The following is a 20848-nucleotide window of genomic DNA, read 5'->3' on the forward strand; positions in this document are numbered from 1 at the left end:
ATGATGGAATGTTTATATTTTTCCAATGAGGAATATTTTCAAAAATATTGATGATGATGATGATGAAGATCTGATGATTGATGATGATGACGATGATGTGATGATGATGGTGATGATGATAATGATGATCATGATGATCATGATCATGACGATGATGATGAGGAGGAGGCTGATGATGATCATGACAATGATGATGATGATGTATGATGATCATGACGATGATGATGATGATGATGATGAAGATAGAGGTGATGATGATGATGATAATGATGATGGAGATGATGATGGATGATGTTGATGATAATGATGATTGATAATGACAATGCTGCTGCTGATGATAATGATGGTGGTGGTGATGTTGATGATCATGAACATCTTATAATTTTGGTCCTATATACAGATAAAATTAAAATCAAGGTAAGAACTGCTATTTACTAATAACTGGCTATGACTACATGTATGATGATGATTTTGATGATGAAATATGGTTCCATTTATAATAGCTAATGTTATGAAAATAATAATTTTTCACTACGAATTGTCTAATTAACAAAATTAGGGAGTTATTTCTTGTACAGAATAATAATTTTTCACTACGAATTGTCTAATTAATAAAAATAGGGATTTATTTCTTGTACAAAATTTATGCCTGAAATCCTTTCCATAATTATGGATCCTTGCTACATATAATATGCTAGACTGCTCTAAAGAACAATATGTATTTGGTCAACTATTCACTTTTCTATTATTGCCATTTGTGAGGATTGTCATATTTAATAGGAGAGGATCACTATTCATAATATAGAAAAAGTGCAAGAAAAATTACTGTTCATAAAATAGGAGGGTTGCTATTTATAATACAGAAAGAGGGTGCCTATTAACAATATAGGACAGTAATTAATGAGATAAAAATGATAAACAAAAAAAAAAATAATAAACCAACGAATGTAAGAATAATCTAGTCATACATTTATGATTTTTGGTTTAAAAACACAATTTGCATTACACGGAATCACGTTTTTGAGCAATTTAGGGTCTGACAGTATGCGCTTACAAAATTTTGCATAATTTCAGACCCGCGTACCTCAGCGTCGCAAATTTGGTCTCAAAAGATCGGCAAGACTGGTAAGTAAAAAGTCAGCGAGCGTCGCCGTAACAAAAATTTAGTGCGGCGGCGTAGTGACAAAATTTGTTGAGAGGGGTCAAATTGACCCCCCCCCCCCAGTTTTATAAGTAAGGGTTAAAGCAAATATCACGTCAATTAGCCTTTTTCAATAGCTTGGACTGCCATTTCTCCCTAATGCGGATATCATTGTCTTTTACATGATTCACAACAAAATACAGACAAATATTATTGCTACAATACACACATTACAAAAATTGTCTTCATCATCAATAACTACATGGAAATCAGCAGTGATATCATGGAACAGTGATTGTTGTACGCTTCTGAAATCTTGATCCTTGATTGGCCAAAAGCTTACTGGTCAATTAGTCTTAGAAGAACTTGAAAATGAAAATATTTTCATGAGTCAGGGCCCTTCTATTAAGACAAAGTGCCATTTATATCAATTATGAATAACCCATGAAGCTGCAGCATATAAGATTCCAAGAGAATGTCTCTAAAATCAAAGTCAAGTGTCACAGTGTCATCATAGATTTAGATTTGGTTCATTTACATTATTTTAATTCTGGGCCCCGTCTTACAAGGAATTGCGATTGACCCGATCAATCACAACTATGGACGGCCAGCAGTGTCAACATCTATAATGCATTTTTTTTTCAAAATATTTTCTAACTATATGATGTATATTCAAGCATTCATTGTTTACGAAGGACATTGTGCAAATTTCCTGTAGACAAAATTATGACACTGATGGAATTCCATAGAATTATGATTGATTGGATCAGTCGTTACTGTTTGCTTACGAAGGACATTGTGCAAATTTCCTGTAGACAAAATTATGACACGAATGGAAATTTCATAGAATTATGATTGATTGGATCAGTCGTTACTCTTTGTAAGATGGGGCCCTGTAGTAAAATCATGAAATCTAAGCTAATTGATCACACTGAACATTGCCAACACAAATAAGCACATGTGGGGCAGTGTATTATAATTATTATTGCTTGGAAAAAGACCCGACACAAGGCTGGAATTCCATGCCTATTCCGTCCATTTCTAAGCGATTACACCTTTCTATCACACGGCCCTGTCTTACAGGGAGTTAAGATTGATCCAATCAATCGTAACTCTATGGAAATCCATCGAGTCATAATTTTTTTCTGCAGGAAATGTGCAAAATGTCCTTTGTAAACAAAGGAGATCACACCGAACTGTCAATAAATCAATGAAATTTATGGAAATACATTCATATCCAGAAAAAAAAAATTGAGCAAACATGCATTGAATATGTTGACTTTGCTGGCTTTCCATAGTTGCGATCGATCGGATCATTCAAACTCTTTGTAAGACGGGCCCAAAATTAATTGGCAGATATATCTATATATTTTTTCAGAAACAAATTCAGTGGTCATTTTATTGCCACCTGTTCTAAAACTCAACTTTAGATTTTTACCATAGCTTTCATTTTTGTTTGAAGGCGCATAATTAGACCTATATAAAGGCACACGACTGGTATTAAATTGGAAAGAATATCATCATAGTAAAAATGATTACTATTGCCAACGGTGATTGGACAAATTTCCAGGAGATCCAGGCCACGTAATCAATAATCAATTTAATAAATAATTAGATCTTTTTTTTATGTCACTGGGCCTATGTCATACCTTTCTTTCAAAGAGATAGCATGCAAATCCTCAAGAAACAAAAAGTGATTAGATTACAGTTAAGTCTGCATAAGACAGCCTCCCAGAATTCCAATAATCAACTAAGTCAAAGCAATCATTAGAACAGAATAGGCAAAGCATGTAGTTAAAGTTGCTTCAGACAACAAATCCACTCAATAAATGCAGACTATTAATTTTTGCAATCCCAAGTGATTCAACTTTTACCCACAATGCTTTACTTCTCCAAAAACTGATTGGCCTGAACATCTGCATCGTTCTACTCTATTCAAACTTCTTCCACGGTACCGTATAAACAATAAATTACCTCTAGAGCTCTTACATCAATGGGATATTTTACCCACAATGCTTTTCTTCTTCGGGTCCGATTGGTTGGAACATTTGATTGGTCCAACATCTATTCAAACTTCTTCTCGCTAGGACGGTAGATGATGATTGCACAACATACAGAGAAGCTGAGACTCGCTGCTACTGTGAAATTAGTTAACACTGGAATGAGAGTTGAGAAAGATAGAAAATTTTAAACATGTATGTATTTATTTATTAACAATATTTCAACAGGATGCCCAATCAACATAAAAATTGCTCTCCCTTGGGGTCCTGCATATTAAAAAACAATCAAAATATATCTTATTATTACGTAAAGACAAAGGTAGAGGGCATTACGAACATTGAAAGAAGATTTTAAAAATCGCCTAAAACACAGATGTAGAGAAATATATATATAGATATTTTTCTACATCTGTGTTTAAGGCAAATTTTTTTGTCTTCTTTCGTTGTTTGTAATGCGCTTTAATGCCCTCTGCCTTCATCTTTACGTCTATATTTGTATTATGACGGAATAAATCCAGTCATAGACTTTGCCCTCTCGTAGGATGTAGGCATATTATATATCTTGTTATATGTTTATAATGAAAGTATTGAATAAATGAAATGAACAAAAAAGGTAATATTAAATTAAATTTTATTATATTGGATGGCTCATTAGTATGGGACACGAGAAATACATGTAATCCAAGAGTTGGGGAATATCGCACAAATCGATGTCTCTTGTATTTCATGAAGGAAAGTAATACAATATCACTGTTATTATTACTGTATCTAAAATGACCATTGTTCATCAGACTGTGAAATAGGGTATGGTATTGCACGGCAGGCCTAGAAATATTCTATCAAAAAGAATGGAAGTAGTTGCATTAAACACTGACATTATGAGAAAATCTTAAAATCAAGGTTAATTGTCCCCATATCATCCTAAACTCTTTCTGGCATGAACTTTGTGAAATTATGAAATCTAAGGTGAAGATCACCGACACGGATACGCACATGTCGGGCAGTGTATTATTATTGCTACAACTATACACTACAACTATATAAATGTTGCATATCTTTATCATGATCATTCATGAATTTACTTTGCAATAAATGTGTAAATTACTACAACATTGGTCCTCAATGCTGTGTGTTTATACAATTAGTTAAAGCTCATGCATTTGGTTAAATTACAGGAAAAAAAACTCACCCAGGTAATCTGGTTTTGTCATGAGATTTGTTGCTATGCGACCTGAAACAAGAAATTAGACAAGTTTTTTAAACATCTCAAATACACAAAATAGGCCTACATGATTCCTTAAAAAGTAACGCATTTCTATTTTTCTTTTAAATCATTACATAAATACTAAACTTAAAAGAGGGAGTTTTTTTTTGCCAAACAAACAAAAACACTCAGTTTTAATGACACTTAGAAAGTTGATGTATCTCCTTAATTGTAACTCAACAATAATGTGGCCCTGGCTTTGTCCCTGACCTTGACTTTCAACCTTGCGTGTAATGTAACACTGCTTTAATAAAGAACAATTGACATCTTTTTTTCATGGGGAATTACGGTAGACAACATTCGGATATAACTCACACACAGTCGAACCATGGCAGATAGAGATTTATGAATACTAGATGTTACATCTAGGAGTTGTGGTGTAGTGGTTCTGACTCACGCCTTGTAAACAGAGGGTCGTGTGTTTAAAGGTCTGGCGTCCTTTGGCAAGGCTTTAATCCACACCTTGCCACTCTCGACCCAGGTGCTAAATGGGTACCCGGCAGGATGTGAAAGCCATTGTACATAAGCTTGTCCGGTACTGTGTGTGCCTCACCAGCGACTGACTGGAATACTCCCCAGGGAGTGGAGGACTTGCATACATTGTGTGCGGGAATGACTGATTGAATCCGATGGCCGGGGTAATAATATGTAAAGTGCTTAGACACGTCCTTCCAATTTATTAAGCACTATATAAAAGGGGATCATTATTGTTAATATTATTACATAATCCCACAGGAATAGGGGAGGTTAGAAGTCAAGGTTACTAGCTAGTCTAGCTTGGCTCCTAGCTGACCAGGCTCCCATTGGGGAAGACAACCCTAGCTTGCATCCTTACGGCTGTGAAGGGGGACACCTATTCAGTCCCAGGAGCAAGTGGCTTCGGCCCCGTGCCATATTTGGTTTGGGTTGACTGCCCATTCCATCTTAACTACTATTGTCACATTATTTCATTATGGTTTATTATGTGGCAGTCACGGGTCACTTTTAACCATTTTATGATGGCCAAATCAGGCCCAAAGAATGATCTGAACGAAGAAGAAAAAAAAAATGCCTTGTGGTGCAGTCATTATCTGACCTTCCCTGGCCTGAACAATTTCTACCTGTTCCCAAAGTTTGCTTTCCCCCTAAAGACATCTCAGTTAAAGGCATTTCCAATGATATTTCACAAAGTATGGTGTTAGTAAATAACAATTCATCCCCAGTGAAAGCTTGTGTGCAATGCTGCTTAAAGGCCACCGCACACCTTACGACTATTCGCGATCTGATTTTGGAACAAATCGCATTTTGCTCACTTTCTGAAAATGTGAATGGACCATATCATTTTATTTGAGGTTAAAATTAACTGAAAGAATACTAATATAACCATTTTGTAAGATTGTAAGCCTTTATTTTGGAGTAAAGGCCAAGTTAGTTTCAAATCGTAGCCAATCGTACGACTGCTATGACGTCATTACGACTATATATTAAATTTTTTTTTATTCTAAGAAGGATGATAGCACAGCCACAGATTCGAACATAGGTATTCGTATGATGATTTCGAACATAGCACAGTAAGATATTCCAAGTCTCAATATTAGCATAAAATTCTACGTTTTATTCCAAAATTGAGTCGCAGACCAATCGCAATCGCCTTTAATACATCCTTTCCACTTACCAGCTGACGTCAAACCAGATATAGACCACATGAGAAAACTAGCCGATCCTGAGTTCTTTGTACTATAGATGGTGTTCAATGCGAGTAGTTTACTGCTTGCATTCAGAGGTAGATTCATGGACTGAAAAAAAATGAAGGAAAATCCTAGGAATAACTCAGGATTACATATGTACATGTATACCAGGGGCGGATCCAGGATTTTCCAAAAGGGGGGGCAAATTTTTCGGGGAAAAATTTTGACACGCAAAAAACACAAAAAACAAAAATTTCAACCACAAGTTAAGGATATTTCGTCCCCGAAAAAAATTGACAAGCAAAAAAAACAACCAAAAAAACACCTCTGTTTTAATGGCATTTTTACATTACAAATTTTAATTTTGCTCTCAAAAAGGGGGGGCACATGCCCCCTGTGCCCCCCCCCCCTGGATCCACGCCTGTATACCAAAAATAAATTGGTTCCCTTACATTTGCTCCAGCGACAATTGCTCCGCTGTAAACTCCGCACACTGACAGAATGGCCAACTTCAACCTAATCTAACATAACCACTCTCATCCAGGTGCTAATTGGGTACCAGTAGGAAACAACCGTCATTGTGGTTGATTTTATAGCAAGACAGCGACTAACAGCCTGCGAAAAAAGCTATGAATCCAGTAACCGGGTAATAATAATTGTGAAGTGCTAATTACGAAAGTGGGAAATTTAATGACGATCGACAAATAATCAGCTTTATAAATTTTCAACACTGAACAGTGCACTGCTGATCGTGTTTGTGTTTCGTGTTTTGTAATTGAGTTTTCAATCATGATTCATGTTGCTGATTTAATTTGAAAATTGGCATAGAACACACCCTTAGAGTCATGCTTAAACACCAACGCAAGTTATTTAATGCTTAATCTGAACGCAAGGTCTGACCAATGCAGTGATGGGTTATAAACTGCACACAACTGAAATTTAACCCTAACTAGGCCGGGCTTTTTTGGCTGTTCTGTGGCCGGGGGGGGGGGGGGGGGGGTTGATTTAACCCCCCCTGAGATCTCGACCGCCGATCGCGCTGGTAGTGTGCGATGTAATCTACAAGGCTGTATGGTAAAATTTTCCAAAATAATGAAATCTTATTTTATATGAATTAATTATGCTAATGTATGCATAAATCATACTTTTTGCTCTAATTCACTAAATAAAGCTCCTAGAATGCTAATTTTTGGTAAAAAATATTCTTTGTAGCATTCTTAACAATGGCAATTGAAAAAAACTTTGGTTTGGAAATCAATTTCTTATGTATTTTATTGTTTTATGAATTTCTTATGTATTTCCTTGTTTTTCAACCTTTTGGTTTTCTTTGTGTTTTTCCCCAGATTTATTGCACAACCTTTATGAAGCATAATTATGCTAAAATCAATTGCTTTCAGCTGTTTAAAGTAAAAATAATCATATCTTTATGAATAAGATGAGAAAACTCAATTTGCATTGACTTTGTACACAAAATCACGTTTTGGAACAATTTTTGGTCTGACATACACTTACAAAATGTTGCGTAATTTTGGAACCGCGTACCCGGGTGTCGTAAATTTGGTCTCAAAAGATGCGCGAGACTTAAAAGTATAAACTCTGCGAGTGGCGCGGTCAAAAAATTTTGCGTGGCGGAATGATCGCAGAAAATGTTGAGGGGGAGTTGATCCAACCCCCCGGCCATTTTAGGGTTAAAGTGATTGGTTAACATTGGTTTGGCTTTTAAAAAATCTGAGCTAGAAGGTCACACTTGTCACCTGTGTCTGTGATATGTTACAAAAATGAAGCCCAGAAAAAATTGCGTTCAAAAATAATTATTTAGTGCTTCAAAAATTGAAATATAGAGTGACCGAAAACACCATCTTAATTTCATCCCATACACTCATGTGTACTATTTAGGCGTCTATAAGACGCCTATTTACAAAATCTGGGTTTGCCTTGTAGTTTTAGCTTTTCATTCTCAATAACGGTTGTTTTCAGGGTTTATTAGTTCTAATACATGCACTTGTACACATGTTTCATCTTGGTTTGAGAATTTTTTAAATCGGCTGCTCACAAAGTTAAACAATACCTTTAAGTGCGACTCTAAAAAGGTGTTCAAAGAAAATATTTGCAATCAATCGCGAAAATTCTGCTGCAATTTTACAATTGATTGATCACTTTTAACTATAGCAAATCAGATTACACTCCTTGTTTCATGGAGCAGATTAGCAATCAATCGCAAATTTGCAATCAATTGCACGGCATATGCTTGATTTTGGGAACGAAAATAAACTTGCAATTGATTGCAAGTTTCTTGCAACAACCCATAAGTCATACTTTTTTCCTTGTGAAACACCCCCTGTAGTTATGTCCTGTCTGAAGGTTTAATGATGAAGCATACATGTACCTCATGTGATGGTTCGTGTAGGCTCCACTACACTTCACTACCATTAAACTTTGCTACACCTACCTGAACCATCAGGGCTCATCCAACGGATTGACACTCCCAGGGACAAAAGGTGTCACTTTTTGTTGGTAAAAAATATAATTCATGCAAAAACATGTCCTCACATCTATACAACTCATCTTATATTTCACCCTGTTTCACTCCTTGTCCATGCTTCTATCAGTCTCAAAAACGGCGATTTAAAGCAAGTACCTATTTCTTCACAAATATTATTCACTTCCAAAACATCGCAATCGCAAATTTCGTATGCGCGGGGGTCGATGATGATGATGCACAGCATTTGTATAGCGCAATGTATCTGTCAAATACATTCAAAGGTGCATTTTTGGAGGAGCCAGCCAATCTCGGTCGCCTAGAAGGGCGCGCACACAGAACTGTGACCCGCAGGTCTCTCCTCCCAATATAACTGGCGGCTCAAGACGCATGAATATTCCATAGATCAGGATCTGATAAATGAATATGCAAATAGCGAAACGATCCCAATCTATGGGAATAAATTATATTTTTTACCAATAAAAAGTGACACCTTTTGTCCCTGAGAGTGTCAATCCGTTGGATGAGCCCTGACGGTTCAGGTAGGTGTAGCAAAGTTTAATGGTAGTGAAGTGTAGTGGAGCCTACAGGAACCATCACATGAGGTAGATGAAGCACTGCCTTTTACTCTAACTAATGATCTCTAGCTCGGAATAGCACAATAGCTGAGTAGGTAGAACAAAGGCCATGGAATCCCTTGGAGAGGACCTCAAGCCAATGGTACTCTAGTTTTCTTCCTAACAAGAATTTACGCTTTCTTAGTAGCTGTCAGGTAAAAATACTCTTCATCAACCTCTTATTGTGATCCAAATTACAATACAGAGCATTGTGTCTTTCTTGATTGAAACAATTATTGGAGCAGTTACATTTCCCCTACGGCAGCTGTATGTGAGTCGAAAACAGCTGTTTAAACATATTTTTTGTACCAGTTACATATAGGTGGTTTGAATAAAAATGAATAAAATGGCTGTTTTTGACTCGCCGTAAGGCAGCCATCTTAGGGGAAATGTGACTGCAGCATTAGCAACATTTAACAATCTGAGAAGAAAAATGAAATCAAATCATTGTTCAAAGATAGCTCCAACATATAAAGTATACTTACAAAGAAGAAAGCAATAATGGAAGTTGGAAGAGACCCTGATCCTATAATGGCTGTCATGAGAAAAAATCTAGAAAGCAATGGTTAAGGAATCATTTCAAGCAGTTTGATAATGATTGATGACTGTATTAAAAAATAAAATCATTTGGCCAAAATTTGATGTTAATTCATATCTAACGTGAGAGAATTTGAAAAAAACAAAGTTATTAGTGCAGTAAAAATATTGATAGTGTAGTAGGTTTCACGGTACACCATGTATCTTTCTTGGGCAAGTGCTGGTCCTGAAAAGGACCACCCAAACTTGACATTTCGATAAGTGTGTTCTTGTCGTCTTCAAGACATGACAAGAACAGGACCAACACTTGCCCAAGAAAGATACATGGTGTACCAAGAAACCTACTACACTATTCTCCTTTGCCATGGAAACCTTTCAGAAGTTACAAATTTTTTAATGTTTATGTCACAAACGCACATTCATTAATCGGATAATACTCACTTGATCCAACAGCTTTAAAAAATGCAGCATTGGGCAAGGTTTTACATTGCAGTGAATGGGGCATATCCGGAGCCCTTTCATATTTTCCAAGGCTCTTAAAGCATTTTGGAGGAAACAATCACCCCGAGTTCCATGTAAAAAGCATAGTGATATTGATGTTTATAGGCCACCGCACACCTTACGACCCGACTGGTCTGCGACTGGCTTGCAACTGAGTGAGGGGAGATGAATCGCAAGGTAGTCATAAGCCTCGACACCGCACACCTTGCGATCCAATCTGCGACTAATGCATGCGCTTTTTGCTGCAACTGAGCAACTGAGAAAGTGCGCTTACTACTGCGTATGCACGTTGTTTATCATATACACGTCATGCAACTCTGCTTTCTGATTGGCTGGAAGTTGGAATTAGCTTGCGATCCAGTCATAAGGACATGTCAAATCCTTAAGATTTTCCTTGAGACTTGTCTCTGACCGGTCTGCGACGCTCAAGCTGACAAGAGCTGTGACGTCACATCTCCCATCACTCAGTCTCAAGCCAGTCGCAGACCAGTTGGGTCGTAAGGTGTGGCCTTTAAAGGTTGTGTGCTTCTAGGGTCTAAAAGGATACTGCAACCGGTAATATCCTGACATCCAAATCATTTGAGTAATGAAGAAATACGAGAACCATCAGTAGAGCTGCAAAGAATAGAAGAGAACATGCAGTATTAATAAAAGATTCACATCTAAACATTTACTTGGAGTAAAGGTAAATAAGGTGACCCCCCCTAAAATTAATTAAATTGTACAGGAGTGAGAGTACATCTCTACATTGTGGGTCATGAAAGCTTGTCGGAGAATTGCATCTGATTCAACTGTTAAACAAATAGTTGTTTTTAAAAGCAGTAAAAAAAGTTTTTAAAAAGAGGAATGGTAGAAAGAACTGATAAGAATTTTGGGCTCAGTCATCATCATCATTTATCTCAGTCAGCATTTCCCCTCTTACGATGAATCTTGTACCATGGTGACAGGCAACCCTCCTTCCAATTCTTTCCCTCTTGATCATCCTCCTCGGTCCTCATTCAGACCATTCTTACTGCTTTCCTTCTCCACCATATCTTTCCGTGTAATTGGTCTTCCCTCTCCTTTTAAGCTGCCCACTTCCAGAACCCATCTCTTTTCAGAAGTAAAACTACTTTTTTTAATGCAATCATTTGTTTTTAATGAGTCAGAATGCAGAGTCAAGTATTGTTCGTCCTCCATGGATAGAGGGTTCCAAAATAAGAGTCGAGGGCAGCACCACCTATTAAGTGTGGAAGCATCCTGATCTGATAGACAAGACCTTGGCCTTTCAATTAGAGGATCATGGGTTTGACTCACAGCCGTGCAAATACCCTCCTTGAGTGGGAAATTTACCCACACTATGATGCACTTAACCAGGAGGATGTTTCATAAAGCTATTTATAAGTAACGAGCGACTTTACAGACGACTAGTTAAAGGAGAATGAAACTCTTGGAGCAAGTTAACTTTTGTGAAAGCAGAAAAATCAAAGAATAAGATCAACAAAAGTTTGAGTAAAATAGGACTAGCAATAGAAGAGTTATGAGCATTTGAATGTCGAGATCACTAATGCTATGGAGATCCTCCCATTGGCAATGCGACCAAGATCTATGTCACAGATGAACAACTCTCCCCTTTTGGACACTGAAAATATACCCCAAAACATCTCTTTTTGCTCATTCTAATCATATATGACAAACGATTCATCAATGATATAATGTTGTGAAACCTCTGTACTTGTCCTCTCATAAAGAGAACACCTCACCTTGTGATAGACTCTATAAAAGTGAGAATATAAGTGAAATAAGTACTAAAGTAATGAGAAAGTTGTACGTGTGTGACATCACAGATCTTGGTCGAATTGCCAATGGGAGGATCTACATGGCATTAGTGATCTCAATATTCAAATGCTCATAACTTTCTTATTATTTATTCAATCTTCCTCAAACTTTCAACAATATGTTTCTTTGATTTTTCTCTTTGATATGGATTCAGCTGGTTTCAAGGGTTTCATTCTCCTTTAACCTTTCTAAGGGACTACATCAATACCATTGAAAAGTTGGTATCATTTACCATAAGACAGGATCCCCAGTAGTTTGTAAAGTCGCTCATAACTTACGAACAACTTTATGAAACACCCACCGGGTTCGTAAGTTAAGAGCGACTTTAAGAACGACTGGTGAACCTTTCTTATGCTCTAAATAATCACCAATGAACGTTTAATGGTCAATATCATTTACCACAAGATAGAAATGAAGTTCTCAACCTCGCACCCCCATCCAACTACAATCTCAGTTACCCCCTCCCGGAGCCCTATGCATTTAAAATAGAAAATACACTCACCTTGTATTTCAAGAGCAATGTATTCTGCATAAACCAGGAAGGGAAAATTATTGTTGAAGTAATACAGCAAGCCAACCATGTATCTGAAAACAATTTAAATTAAAAAGGCATGATTATTTAAAACGCTCAGTGCAAGCGGGCGACAAACACTTTTTACGTGACGTCATCTAGCCACAGTCACAAGCCAATATATCATCACCTACGTGATGAAGTCACAAAAAACTATTTTTGCATTTCAGCATTTTTAATACCATATTTTGGTAGAGCATGGTAGAATACCACCACAACCCATTGGTGGGAATCGGTCCATCGGTAATGAATACATAATTAGCCCCATTGAAGTCTATGTATTATTGGCCTGGTTTCTGAAATTTTCTTACTGATTATACGCGCAGGTAGGCATATTGTGATTACTTCTTGCTTTTCCGTCAAAATCTTACGTAATAGCATTCTATATTCCCGCGTTCACTAGAGTTTGTCGAATCTATCAAAACGTGCACAAACTTAAAGTCAATTGATTTCAGGGTTTCAGAGCATCGCATGAATATGCATGAAATTGCCAAATCTCAATAACTTTTGAGCGATCCAATCACAAGCCTAGACCATTTCATGTCAACTTGACCAGATATCATTATCGCTATCGATACATCTGGACACCTCCCACAAGAATTATTTTGGCGACGATGTGGTCCTGACGTGATCTGCGCGATGAACCAATCGGTGGTCTCTGAATCACTCTGCGGAGCTGCTATCCTTTGAACGCAGTCAATGGGCAATTCACCACTGTCCATGTGCATTCACGTATCAGAAAATAATTTCAATGCGCTTAATTTAAACTTTACAACATACTTCCAAAGCCATTTTTTGTATACATATACACAAACACTTGGGTGGTCATTAATATTGGATTCTGTTCGAACGTCGCTGTAACTGCAGTCAAGATTCTTCCCGCTATGCCAGCTAGAAGCGCTGATACTGGATGGGGTTTTCTAGCGATCAAAAGCCAATTCTTCAACTAGTCTAGGCTTTCAGAACCTTTACTGACTATAAAATAAACTGATGTCTATGGACAATTACACACACTCGATTCTGCGCGAAAATTTGACGGAATAAAGCCATATTCTGTTAGGATATTTATTTCTCCTACATAATGTTCTATAAAGACTATATAAGGGCTAGATATATTATTTTAAACCTATTCCATATTTTTTATTTTCAATTTTGGGTGGCTGTCGCAAAAGGCACTCTTCCCAGTTTGAGAAAAGAAATCAAGCAGTCAAAGGTAAGAATAATTCAATTAGATGGACTCTCACTATTTAAAGTTATGCCATAAATTTGATTGGTATCAGAAACTATCACATTTTACTTATTTCAAGGCTCCACATCAACTTCTTTTGTGGTGGTTCGGGCCTCTATTAAATACTTTTGGTGGCCCGAAAAATATAGAGAAAAACATTAAAAATGAATAAAACAAACTTCTAATATTAATTCTCCAGCCATGACCACTAAGTTACTTTCACTTTGTATATCTTGTATGTAAACCTTGTTTGCTGCCATTATATTTTGCAAATTGATTTGTGGTAAAATATAAATTGTTCTATCATTGTAAATATGAATGGATGGAAAGAGAATCAATGAATATTGTTCCCATGTTAAGTGGACTTTTTTCTTTGATCTACATACAAACACACACTTATAATGGTAAAGCAAATAAATTATGCATGACAAACTCTGATAAAACAATATTTTTCCCTTTCTTCCTCTTTGAATCCCAAAACGTAGAGCATGCAGGCCCTAAATCAAGTTTATTTTTGTTTTCTCTATTGCATCATATTATAGCAGGAGAAAATCACAGAAAAATATTCTGCAAAATTAGAACAATGCATAAAAGGGGGAAACAAACAAAAATAACTTCTAAAATCTATAATACGAAAAGAAAACAAAAATAGTTAAAGAAAGAAATGAAATAAAACAAAAGAAACAAGAGATTAGTAAAATAACAAAACAAAGAACAGGAACCAAAAAAAAAAAAAAAAAAAAAAGAACATTTAGAAAAATGAATAAAACAAAATGAAAATAAAAATGGGGAAAAAGGGAAAAGAAAGGGGGAAAAATTAAGAAGCCTTTACAAATATTTTTCAAACAGCTGTGGCAACAGTCTATTCTGACTGGAATATAATTAAAAGCCAAGCAAATAATTTTCAGTTGCCTTTTGCGAATGGGGCATTTCTATTTTTATATCCTTTAGGTTGTATCATTAATTATTTCTTGTCGGAAGCAACATATTCCTTAATCAGGCAAAGTCAATTGGATGGTTGTCATTGATGTCAAAAAAATGAAAGAAAAAAAATATAAGGAAACAGGGCAAAAATATATTTGCCAAAATGTCAGAAAAATCCACATTTCATATCAATGAAATGCCTAATTCCCAAAGTATTCACTTTCTCAAGAGTGGTTTAAGAAGTCATTTACAAAAAATAAAGAAAGAAATTATCTGTTTTTTGGCTAGAAAAGACACAGATTCGATAGAAACCAAGTATCAACATTCATATAAATGCACATGTGGGACTGCAATGTAATGTACTCGCCTATTTCTTTTTGTGTGCATTAATTCATATCAAACTCGGTCTTTTTTAGTCAAAAGAGGGGTCATAATTCCCCTTTTTAATGCTTGCAAATAATCAGGGTACACCAGATTTTAGCAACATGGACTGATAGTGAGCTTTTAGATACGGATGCTTATGAAATCTATCGAAAAGATCGAAATCGAAATGGAGGTGGGGTACTATTTGCCTGAACTTGACTACCAGGCCACTCAACAGGAAGATTTTGAAATACCCAATTGTAAACTGCTGTGGGTTCAAATTGCTATGCCAAATTCTCAAGGAAAATTGCTGTTTGGGGTATGCTATAGACCTAGCTCCATCTTCTTAGGTGCAAACTCTCTCAATTGTTTTCTCCCATATATTTTTTCCTACAAGGCAATTCTCTTATGTGGAGATTTTAATCTCCAGCTACCGATTACCACTTCTGAAGATGATGTACCTATTTGAATAAAAACATAAGGGAAATAATAGACATAACCTCCTCACTTGGCATGTCTCAGTTGGTATCCTTTCCCACTCGTTCTGATTCCCTACTAGATCTTGTTTTCTGCAACGACCCCGACCTGATATCCAAAATGATCCCTGGCCCACACATTGGCAATAGTGACCACGAAGCCGTTTGTTTCTCTATCAACTTTCAGCGTTCTCAGCAAACGCTTCCTCGTTTGTTTCATCAGTTCCACAAGGCTGACAAGGCTGACTTTCAGAGAATAATAGAATGTATCCCATGGGATCTTTTTTTTTTGACAAAGATAATATTAACGATACGTACGATAACTTTAAGTTACTGATCCACGCAGCTGTTAAAGATGTTGTTCCCATAGCAGTATCAAGAGGGAAACGCCAAACTCCCTGGATTACCCAAGAAATTGTTAACCTCTCAAGAAAGAAGAAACGTGCGTACAGAAAAGTGAAGAGATGTAAATCTGCAAATGGAATTCCTACTGTAATAGAAAAAAACAAGAAACTCTGGACTAAATATCAAGAGATTTCTCGAGAAGTGAAGCGCATATGCAAATATTCCTACAATTACTACAATGACTATGTACACAACCTTGCCATCAATGCCAACAATGATCCGAAACGGTTTTGGTCATTTGTTAAGGCGAAACGTCGAACTTCTAATGTTAACAACTTTGTTTATAAGTAACATTGGTAACTCGTATGATTCTGCTGATATGATCGCAAAGGCATTTAATGAGTTTTTCTGTAGCAATTTTTCTGATTGTACTGGACCTGCTGCCAATATTAATGACTAGACCAATAATTGTAATGCCCAACATGTTGGTATAACCTAGACCAAAAGCTTCAGTCTCTGTATTTTGGTTGTTCCGCTGAACTGCGTTGGCTCACTCACCAATACATAGACTGAAGAGCTTGGAGGCCCGTACGTACAGACAACGTATTTTAGCAGTTACGTTAGATCTAACAGCGGAAACCCGATTTTCCGATCGTTTTTATGTACATAAAATGTCACATTATGAAAAAGAAATCACATCCATATTTACGAAAAAATGTTTAAAATTCAGAAATATCGTACCTTAGACCGCAGTTACCGCTAATTCCTTTCAAACGATGATCGAAACATCGTCATCTTCGATCCTTTCGTTGGTCAACGTAAGTTGCCATCTTGGATGACGTCATCATCCTTACAGACGTATTTACCAGTCGCTATATATATCGATCTGTGCCGCTGCTTTGCGCTTGTACATGTAGATGTGCATGCGTTCGGAACTTGTCGCTCGCATTGATTGGCCAAGATATCGAAAATTTAATCGGAAAGCCTTGATAAAAGCACAACTCGTTGACGGCTACCATATTTTCCTCTCCGGCAGAAAATTTAAAAATAAGGAATAACCCGGGGAATAACTCATCGGTAACGTATATTTTCGACATTTTATAGATTTTACATCGTATCAATAGAAAGATTAGAGTCTAAAGAAAACAGTGGGCCTTCGTTCAAGATAATATAATGTCATTTAGAATCTAAAAGAAATGAAAAATCTGGACAAAACCCACCCTCCGAATTGTCGAGCCAGATTACACATGCAGGCTCGCACTTGCACACTACCGTCGGTAAATGGGGATTATAGTATTAATGTCAGAAATTGTTGAATAAATCCCCAGAAACGACGGTTATTCCTGTCTAGTATAACCCCTTTCTCACAAATTAAGATTGAAAATGCAGATGTTCAAAAATCAATTGAGAATCTGAAATCTTCCAAACCTCCTGGCCCAGACGGTGTTTCCCCGGCATTTCTCAAACTTGCCGCTTACTCAGTTGTCCCCATTCTAACTCGCACTTTTAATCTCACTTTGAATCTAGGCACTGTACCGAGGCGAAGGATTGGAAAGCTGCTCAATTGTTATCCCTCTGGCTTTGCATAAGAGTAGACTAAGAAGCACCCATGGGTTCATATCATCTCGCGTGCGAAGAAATATCAGTCATATTCACGCGACTCATCCAAAATATACTGGGCTTTTGCCCACATAAAATATCACGCATAATGGTATTTCACATTCTGCTATGACACTTACCGAATCATTTAGATCCTTCCGTGACTTCTCCTTGAAGTTTCTTTTTAAAAATATGTATATTTTCTTGATCTTTAGTGAAGATTTCACGGAGATAAAAATTGGTTAGCGTGGATATCAATTTTCTCCTAAAGAGGGCGCGCGATTTATATTCATATCAAAGACACGACAAGGGAAAGACTAGGCACCTACACTATTTTACACGCAAATCGATGCAAGGCATTACGCGAAGTCCGTGAAGTGTCCAATCTTTTCATTGTATAGACTTTGGTATACCGTATCATTGACGTTCGTTAAAGCTTGTACTGTTGGTTTCGTTCCAGGCATGTGTATTTTTTTCATTTTTTTTTCATTAGTCATCGTTTTAAATTAATTGCAAAAAAGTGTTATCATCGCCAATAGTAATCTTGAATTATGTTTTTTAAGGTATTTCATTTATTGGTGCCCATAATTAGTAAATTAATCATAAGAATTGCGCATTCAAAGAATTTAGACACAGTTATAAAATTACAGAGGAGCTGAATCAAGGTTGTGAAATTTATAAATATTAGCGCCACCAATGGGCTTCCTTGTATTTCCGTAGAAGAGACAAACGAAGTCACTTGCTAGGCCGAGGTAAGCGAAATTTGCTCTTTTTATAATGAAATTATTTCCAAATCATATGCATAACTTTTTTATGTATTGCTACTTACCGGAAAGAGCTCCGGTGCGTAGCGAGAAGGAGTTTCGGCAAATATATTATTACTTCAGCAATGAAGCGATGTTTGCCGACTACTTCGAAATCCATATATACTAACCTCGTATTATGATGGTGGGCCCCAAGTCTGCGCACCTAACAATTTGAGTTAAGATTTAACATGAATTTCTTCATATTTCACAAAATCTTTCAGTTAATAATGTTCCTTATATTATCAAGAGTAAGTGTACCAAATTTCTCATTACAAAATGAAAAAAAATATAGGATTTTCTTGAAAAAACCTCGGGCAGTCATTTTCAGATTGAAAAACAAATGGTACCCCATGTCTGCGCACTCATTCACTTTGCACACGATTCAGGGATTTTGATGAAAAGGCTGCATTTTGAGGTCGCAACATAAAATGCCCTAAATTTATTATTTTTCCACCATTTTGAGTCGGATTTTTTAATGAATACCTGTCTATGCATTGCATGTGTAAAGTTCGTGCTCGTTGCATATCTTCTTTATTAACTAGAATCGCGCAGATACGCGTGTGCGCAGACAAGGGGGACTGCGCAGACTTGGAGGAACTTGCCATACTAGCAGTAGCACTAGCAGCATTAGTGTGAGTGACTAAGACCTAAGACTAAGTCTAAGACAAGTCTAAAATAAGAAGATCAGACTCAGAGACAGACATGACAGAGTGCATATCATGTTCATCCATAATCATGATAATCGAGGTAAGTGCATAATTCATGTTTTCCCCTTTTACTTGGAGTGCTATAATATTGTGACCACATTCTACCCCATTTTGGAGAGTAATGTTTGCCTAGTATTACACGGACGAGTCATGACATGAGCTCCAGCCCGCGCCCGCTTTGCGGGCCGGAGCTCCCTGGCCCTGCCCCTGGGTTACCGCTCCGCTAACACTAACTTACTAATACTAGTCTGTAGTCATAGCAGGCAGCCGCGGCCGGCAGTCGCTGGAATACTTACAGTTACACAACAGTTTCCATCAAGAAACCTTTTAGACTGAGTCCTCTGACGCTTCCTGTTTTGACAATGTTCCGCATCTGTGGTATTTTGACAAACAAATTTGGTGCAATGCGCAGAAAATTGAGGATGTTTAAAATAACCTCATCGTTAGCAGACAGACTTTCACCCATGGTGGCTGACATCTTAGTTATCCCACAATGCATCCCGATCCCACGTATCATCATCGCATCGACCCCCCCCCCCCCCACCCAAGAATGCAGAGCAACTACACATCCTATATATAGTGACATGAGAGATTCTTTTTATTTTCCAAGTCTTCCCCTCATTTTAATAATTTTTTTCACTCGTCTTCCTCCTCTTATTTTTTTATCCTCTCTTTTCCCTTTTTTCATTCTTTCCTTTTTTTTTTGCTCCGCCAATAGGGCCCGGGGGGGGGGGGGCCCTCGGCCCCCCCCCCCTGGATCCGCCTTTTCTATCCATACACTTTTGTCAATCAGCTTATACCGAGTGGAAATAACCTTGACACCTCACAAATCTCAAATTGAAGGAAAAATGTTTCATGAACAAAATAATGATAATATGGCCTAAAAGAGTATTTTCTCACAAATAATTTGATACCATATTTCATATGGTAGGTGCATGTTAACGCTTGGATAATCAGAAGGTATTTTTAAAAATATTTTGTAAAGTATGATTTGCGCCAAAGTAAGGCATGACTGCAATGAATGAATCCAGACGCAAATGATGTCATAATCCTGCATTAGTTAGTAAACAATAATTACAAACCCCTTTTCAATTTAATTAACTTGAGAATTGATACTTAAAAATTAATTAAAAATTAAACAAATGTAATGTTGATTATTGAAATGGTGGTTTTGGAATATACTTTAATGCCACCTTTGAAGGATTATGACATCACTGACATCTGGATTCATTAATTGGAGTCATGCATATTACTTTGGCACAAGTCATAATTTACATATTATCCATGTGTGAAGACCTACCACATAAAATGGTATCAAATGATTTGGGAGAAGATACTCTTTCAGACCATATATAATAATAATGTGTTAATGGAACATTTTTTTCCTTTAATAAGGGATTTGTGAAGTGTCAAGTTTCATATAATTTTATTAACATTATGACAAAAGATTCTTTAATCATAAACGGTATAGAGTTTGGGGATGGGCTGGCTCGAATGGACATCTTTTGCCGTCCTCTTCATTGTAAACAACTCGTGTGACATCTCGAGTTCATTTTCTAAATTGGCGAGATATATCGTTTGGAAATCGGAACCGTTGAGCGTCGGAGCCACCCCCTCAAAAAAAAAAGAGAAATAAACTTTATAATATTTCCATTACGTTGCAGGCCACGCCAACATTATGATCTATTCTGTCGGAGATGCACAAGGGCAGGTCGAAGGGAAAAAGTCCAAGTACTACCGCTCAGTCGTCTCGTGTCAGACTTGTAATTCATATTGTCATACTTTTGTGTAATTACATTCAGTAT

The 20848-nt window shown here is 36.9% G+C and overlaps 1 protein-coding gene across 1 annotated transcript; it reads right to left on the reverse strand.

Moving 5' to 3' along the window:
* Nucleotides 1-45: 45 nt before the first annotated feature.
* On the reverse strand, nucleotides 46-19542 carry LOC129279781 (solute carrier family 66 member 3-like). Its single transcript, XM_064112597.1, has 8 exons — nucleotides 19346-19542; nucleotides 12527-12609; nucleotides 10754-10821; nucleotides 10329-10357; nucleotides 9654-9720; nucleotides 6060-6180; nucleotides 4331-4372; nucleotides 46-3297 (listed from the first exon to the last, which is right to left on the reverse strand). The coding sequence occupies exons 1-8, from the start codon at nucleotides 19540-19542 to the stop codon at nucleotides 3206-3208; spliced, it is 699 nt and encodes a 232-aa protein (XP_063968667.1). The 3' UTR covers nucleotides 46-3205.
* Between the last annotated feature and the right edge of the window lie 1306 nt (nucleotides 19543-20848).

Source organism: Lytechinus pictus, chromosome 17, assembly GCF_037042905.1.
Source record: "Lytechinus pictus isolate F3 Inbred chromosome 17, Lp3.0, whole genome shotgun sequence".
NCBI lineage: Eukaryota > Metazoa > Echinodermata > Echinoidea > Temnopleuroida > Toxopneustidae > Lytechinus > Lytechinus pictus.

Bases quoted from the DNA above. Each gene is read 5' to 3' on its own strand.
- LOC129279781 (XM_064112597.1), bottom strand. From the start codon at position 19,542: ATGCATTGTGGGATAACTAAGATGTCAGCCACCATGGGTGAAAGTCTG. The intron at 12,610-19,345 runs GTAACTGTAAGT...AATTGTTTTCAG, and splicing joins TTCTTGATGGAAACTGTTGT to ATACATGGTTGGCTTGCTGT. The intron at 9,721-10,328 runs GTAAGGTGTGCG...ATTGCTTTCTAG, and splicing joins AGTCGCAGACCAGTCGGGTC to ATTTTTTCTCATGACAGCCA.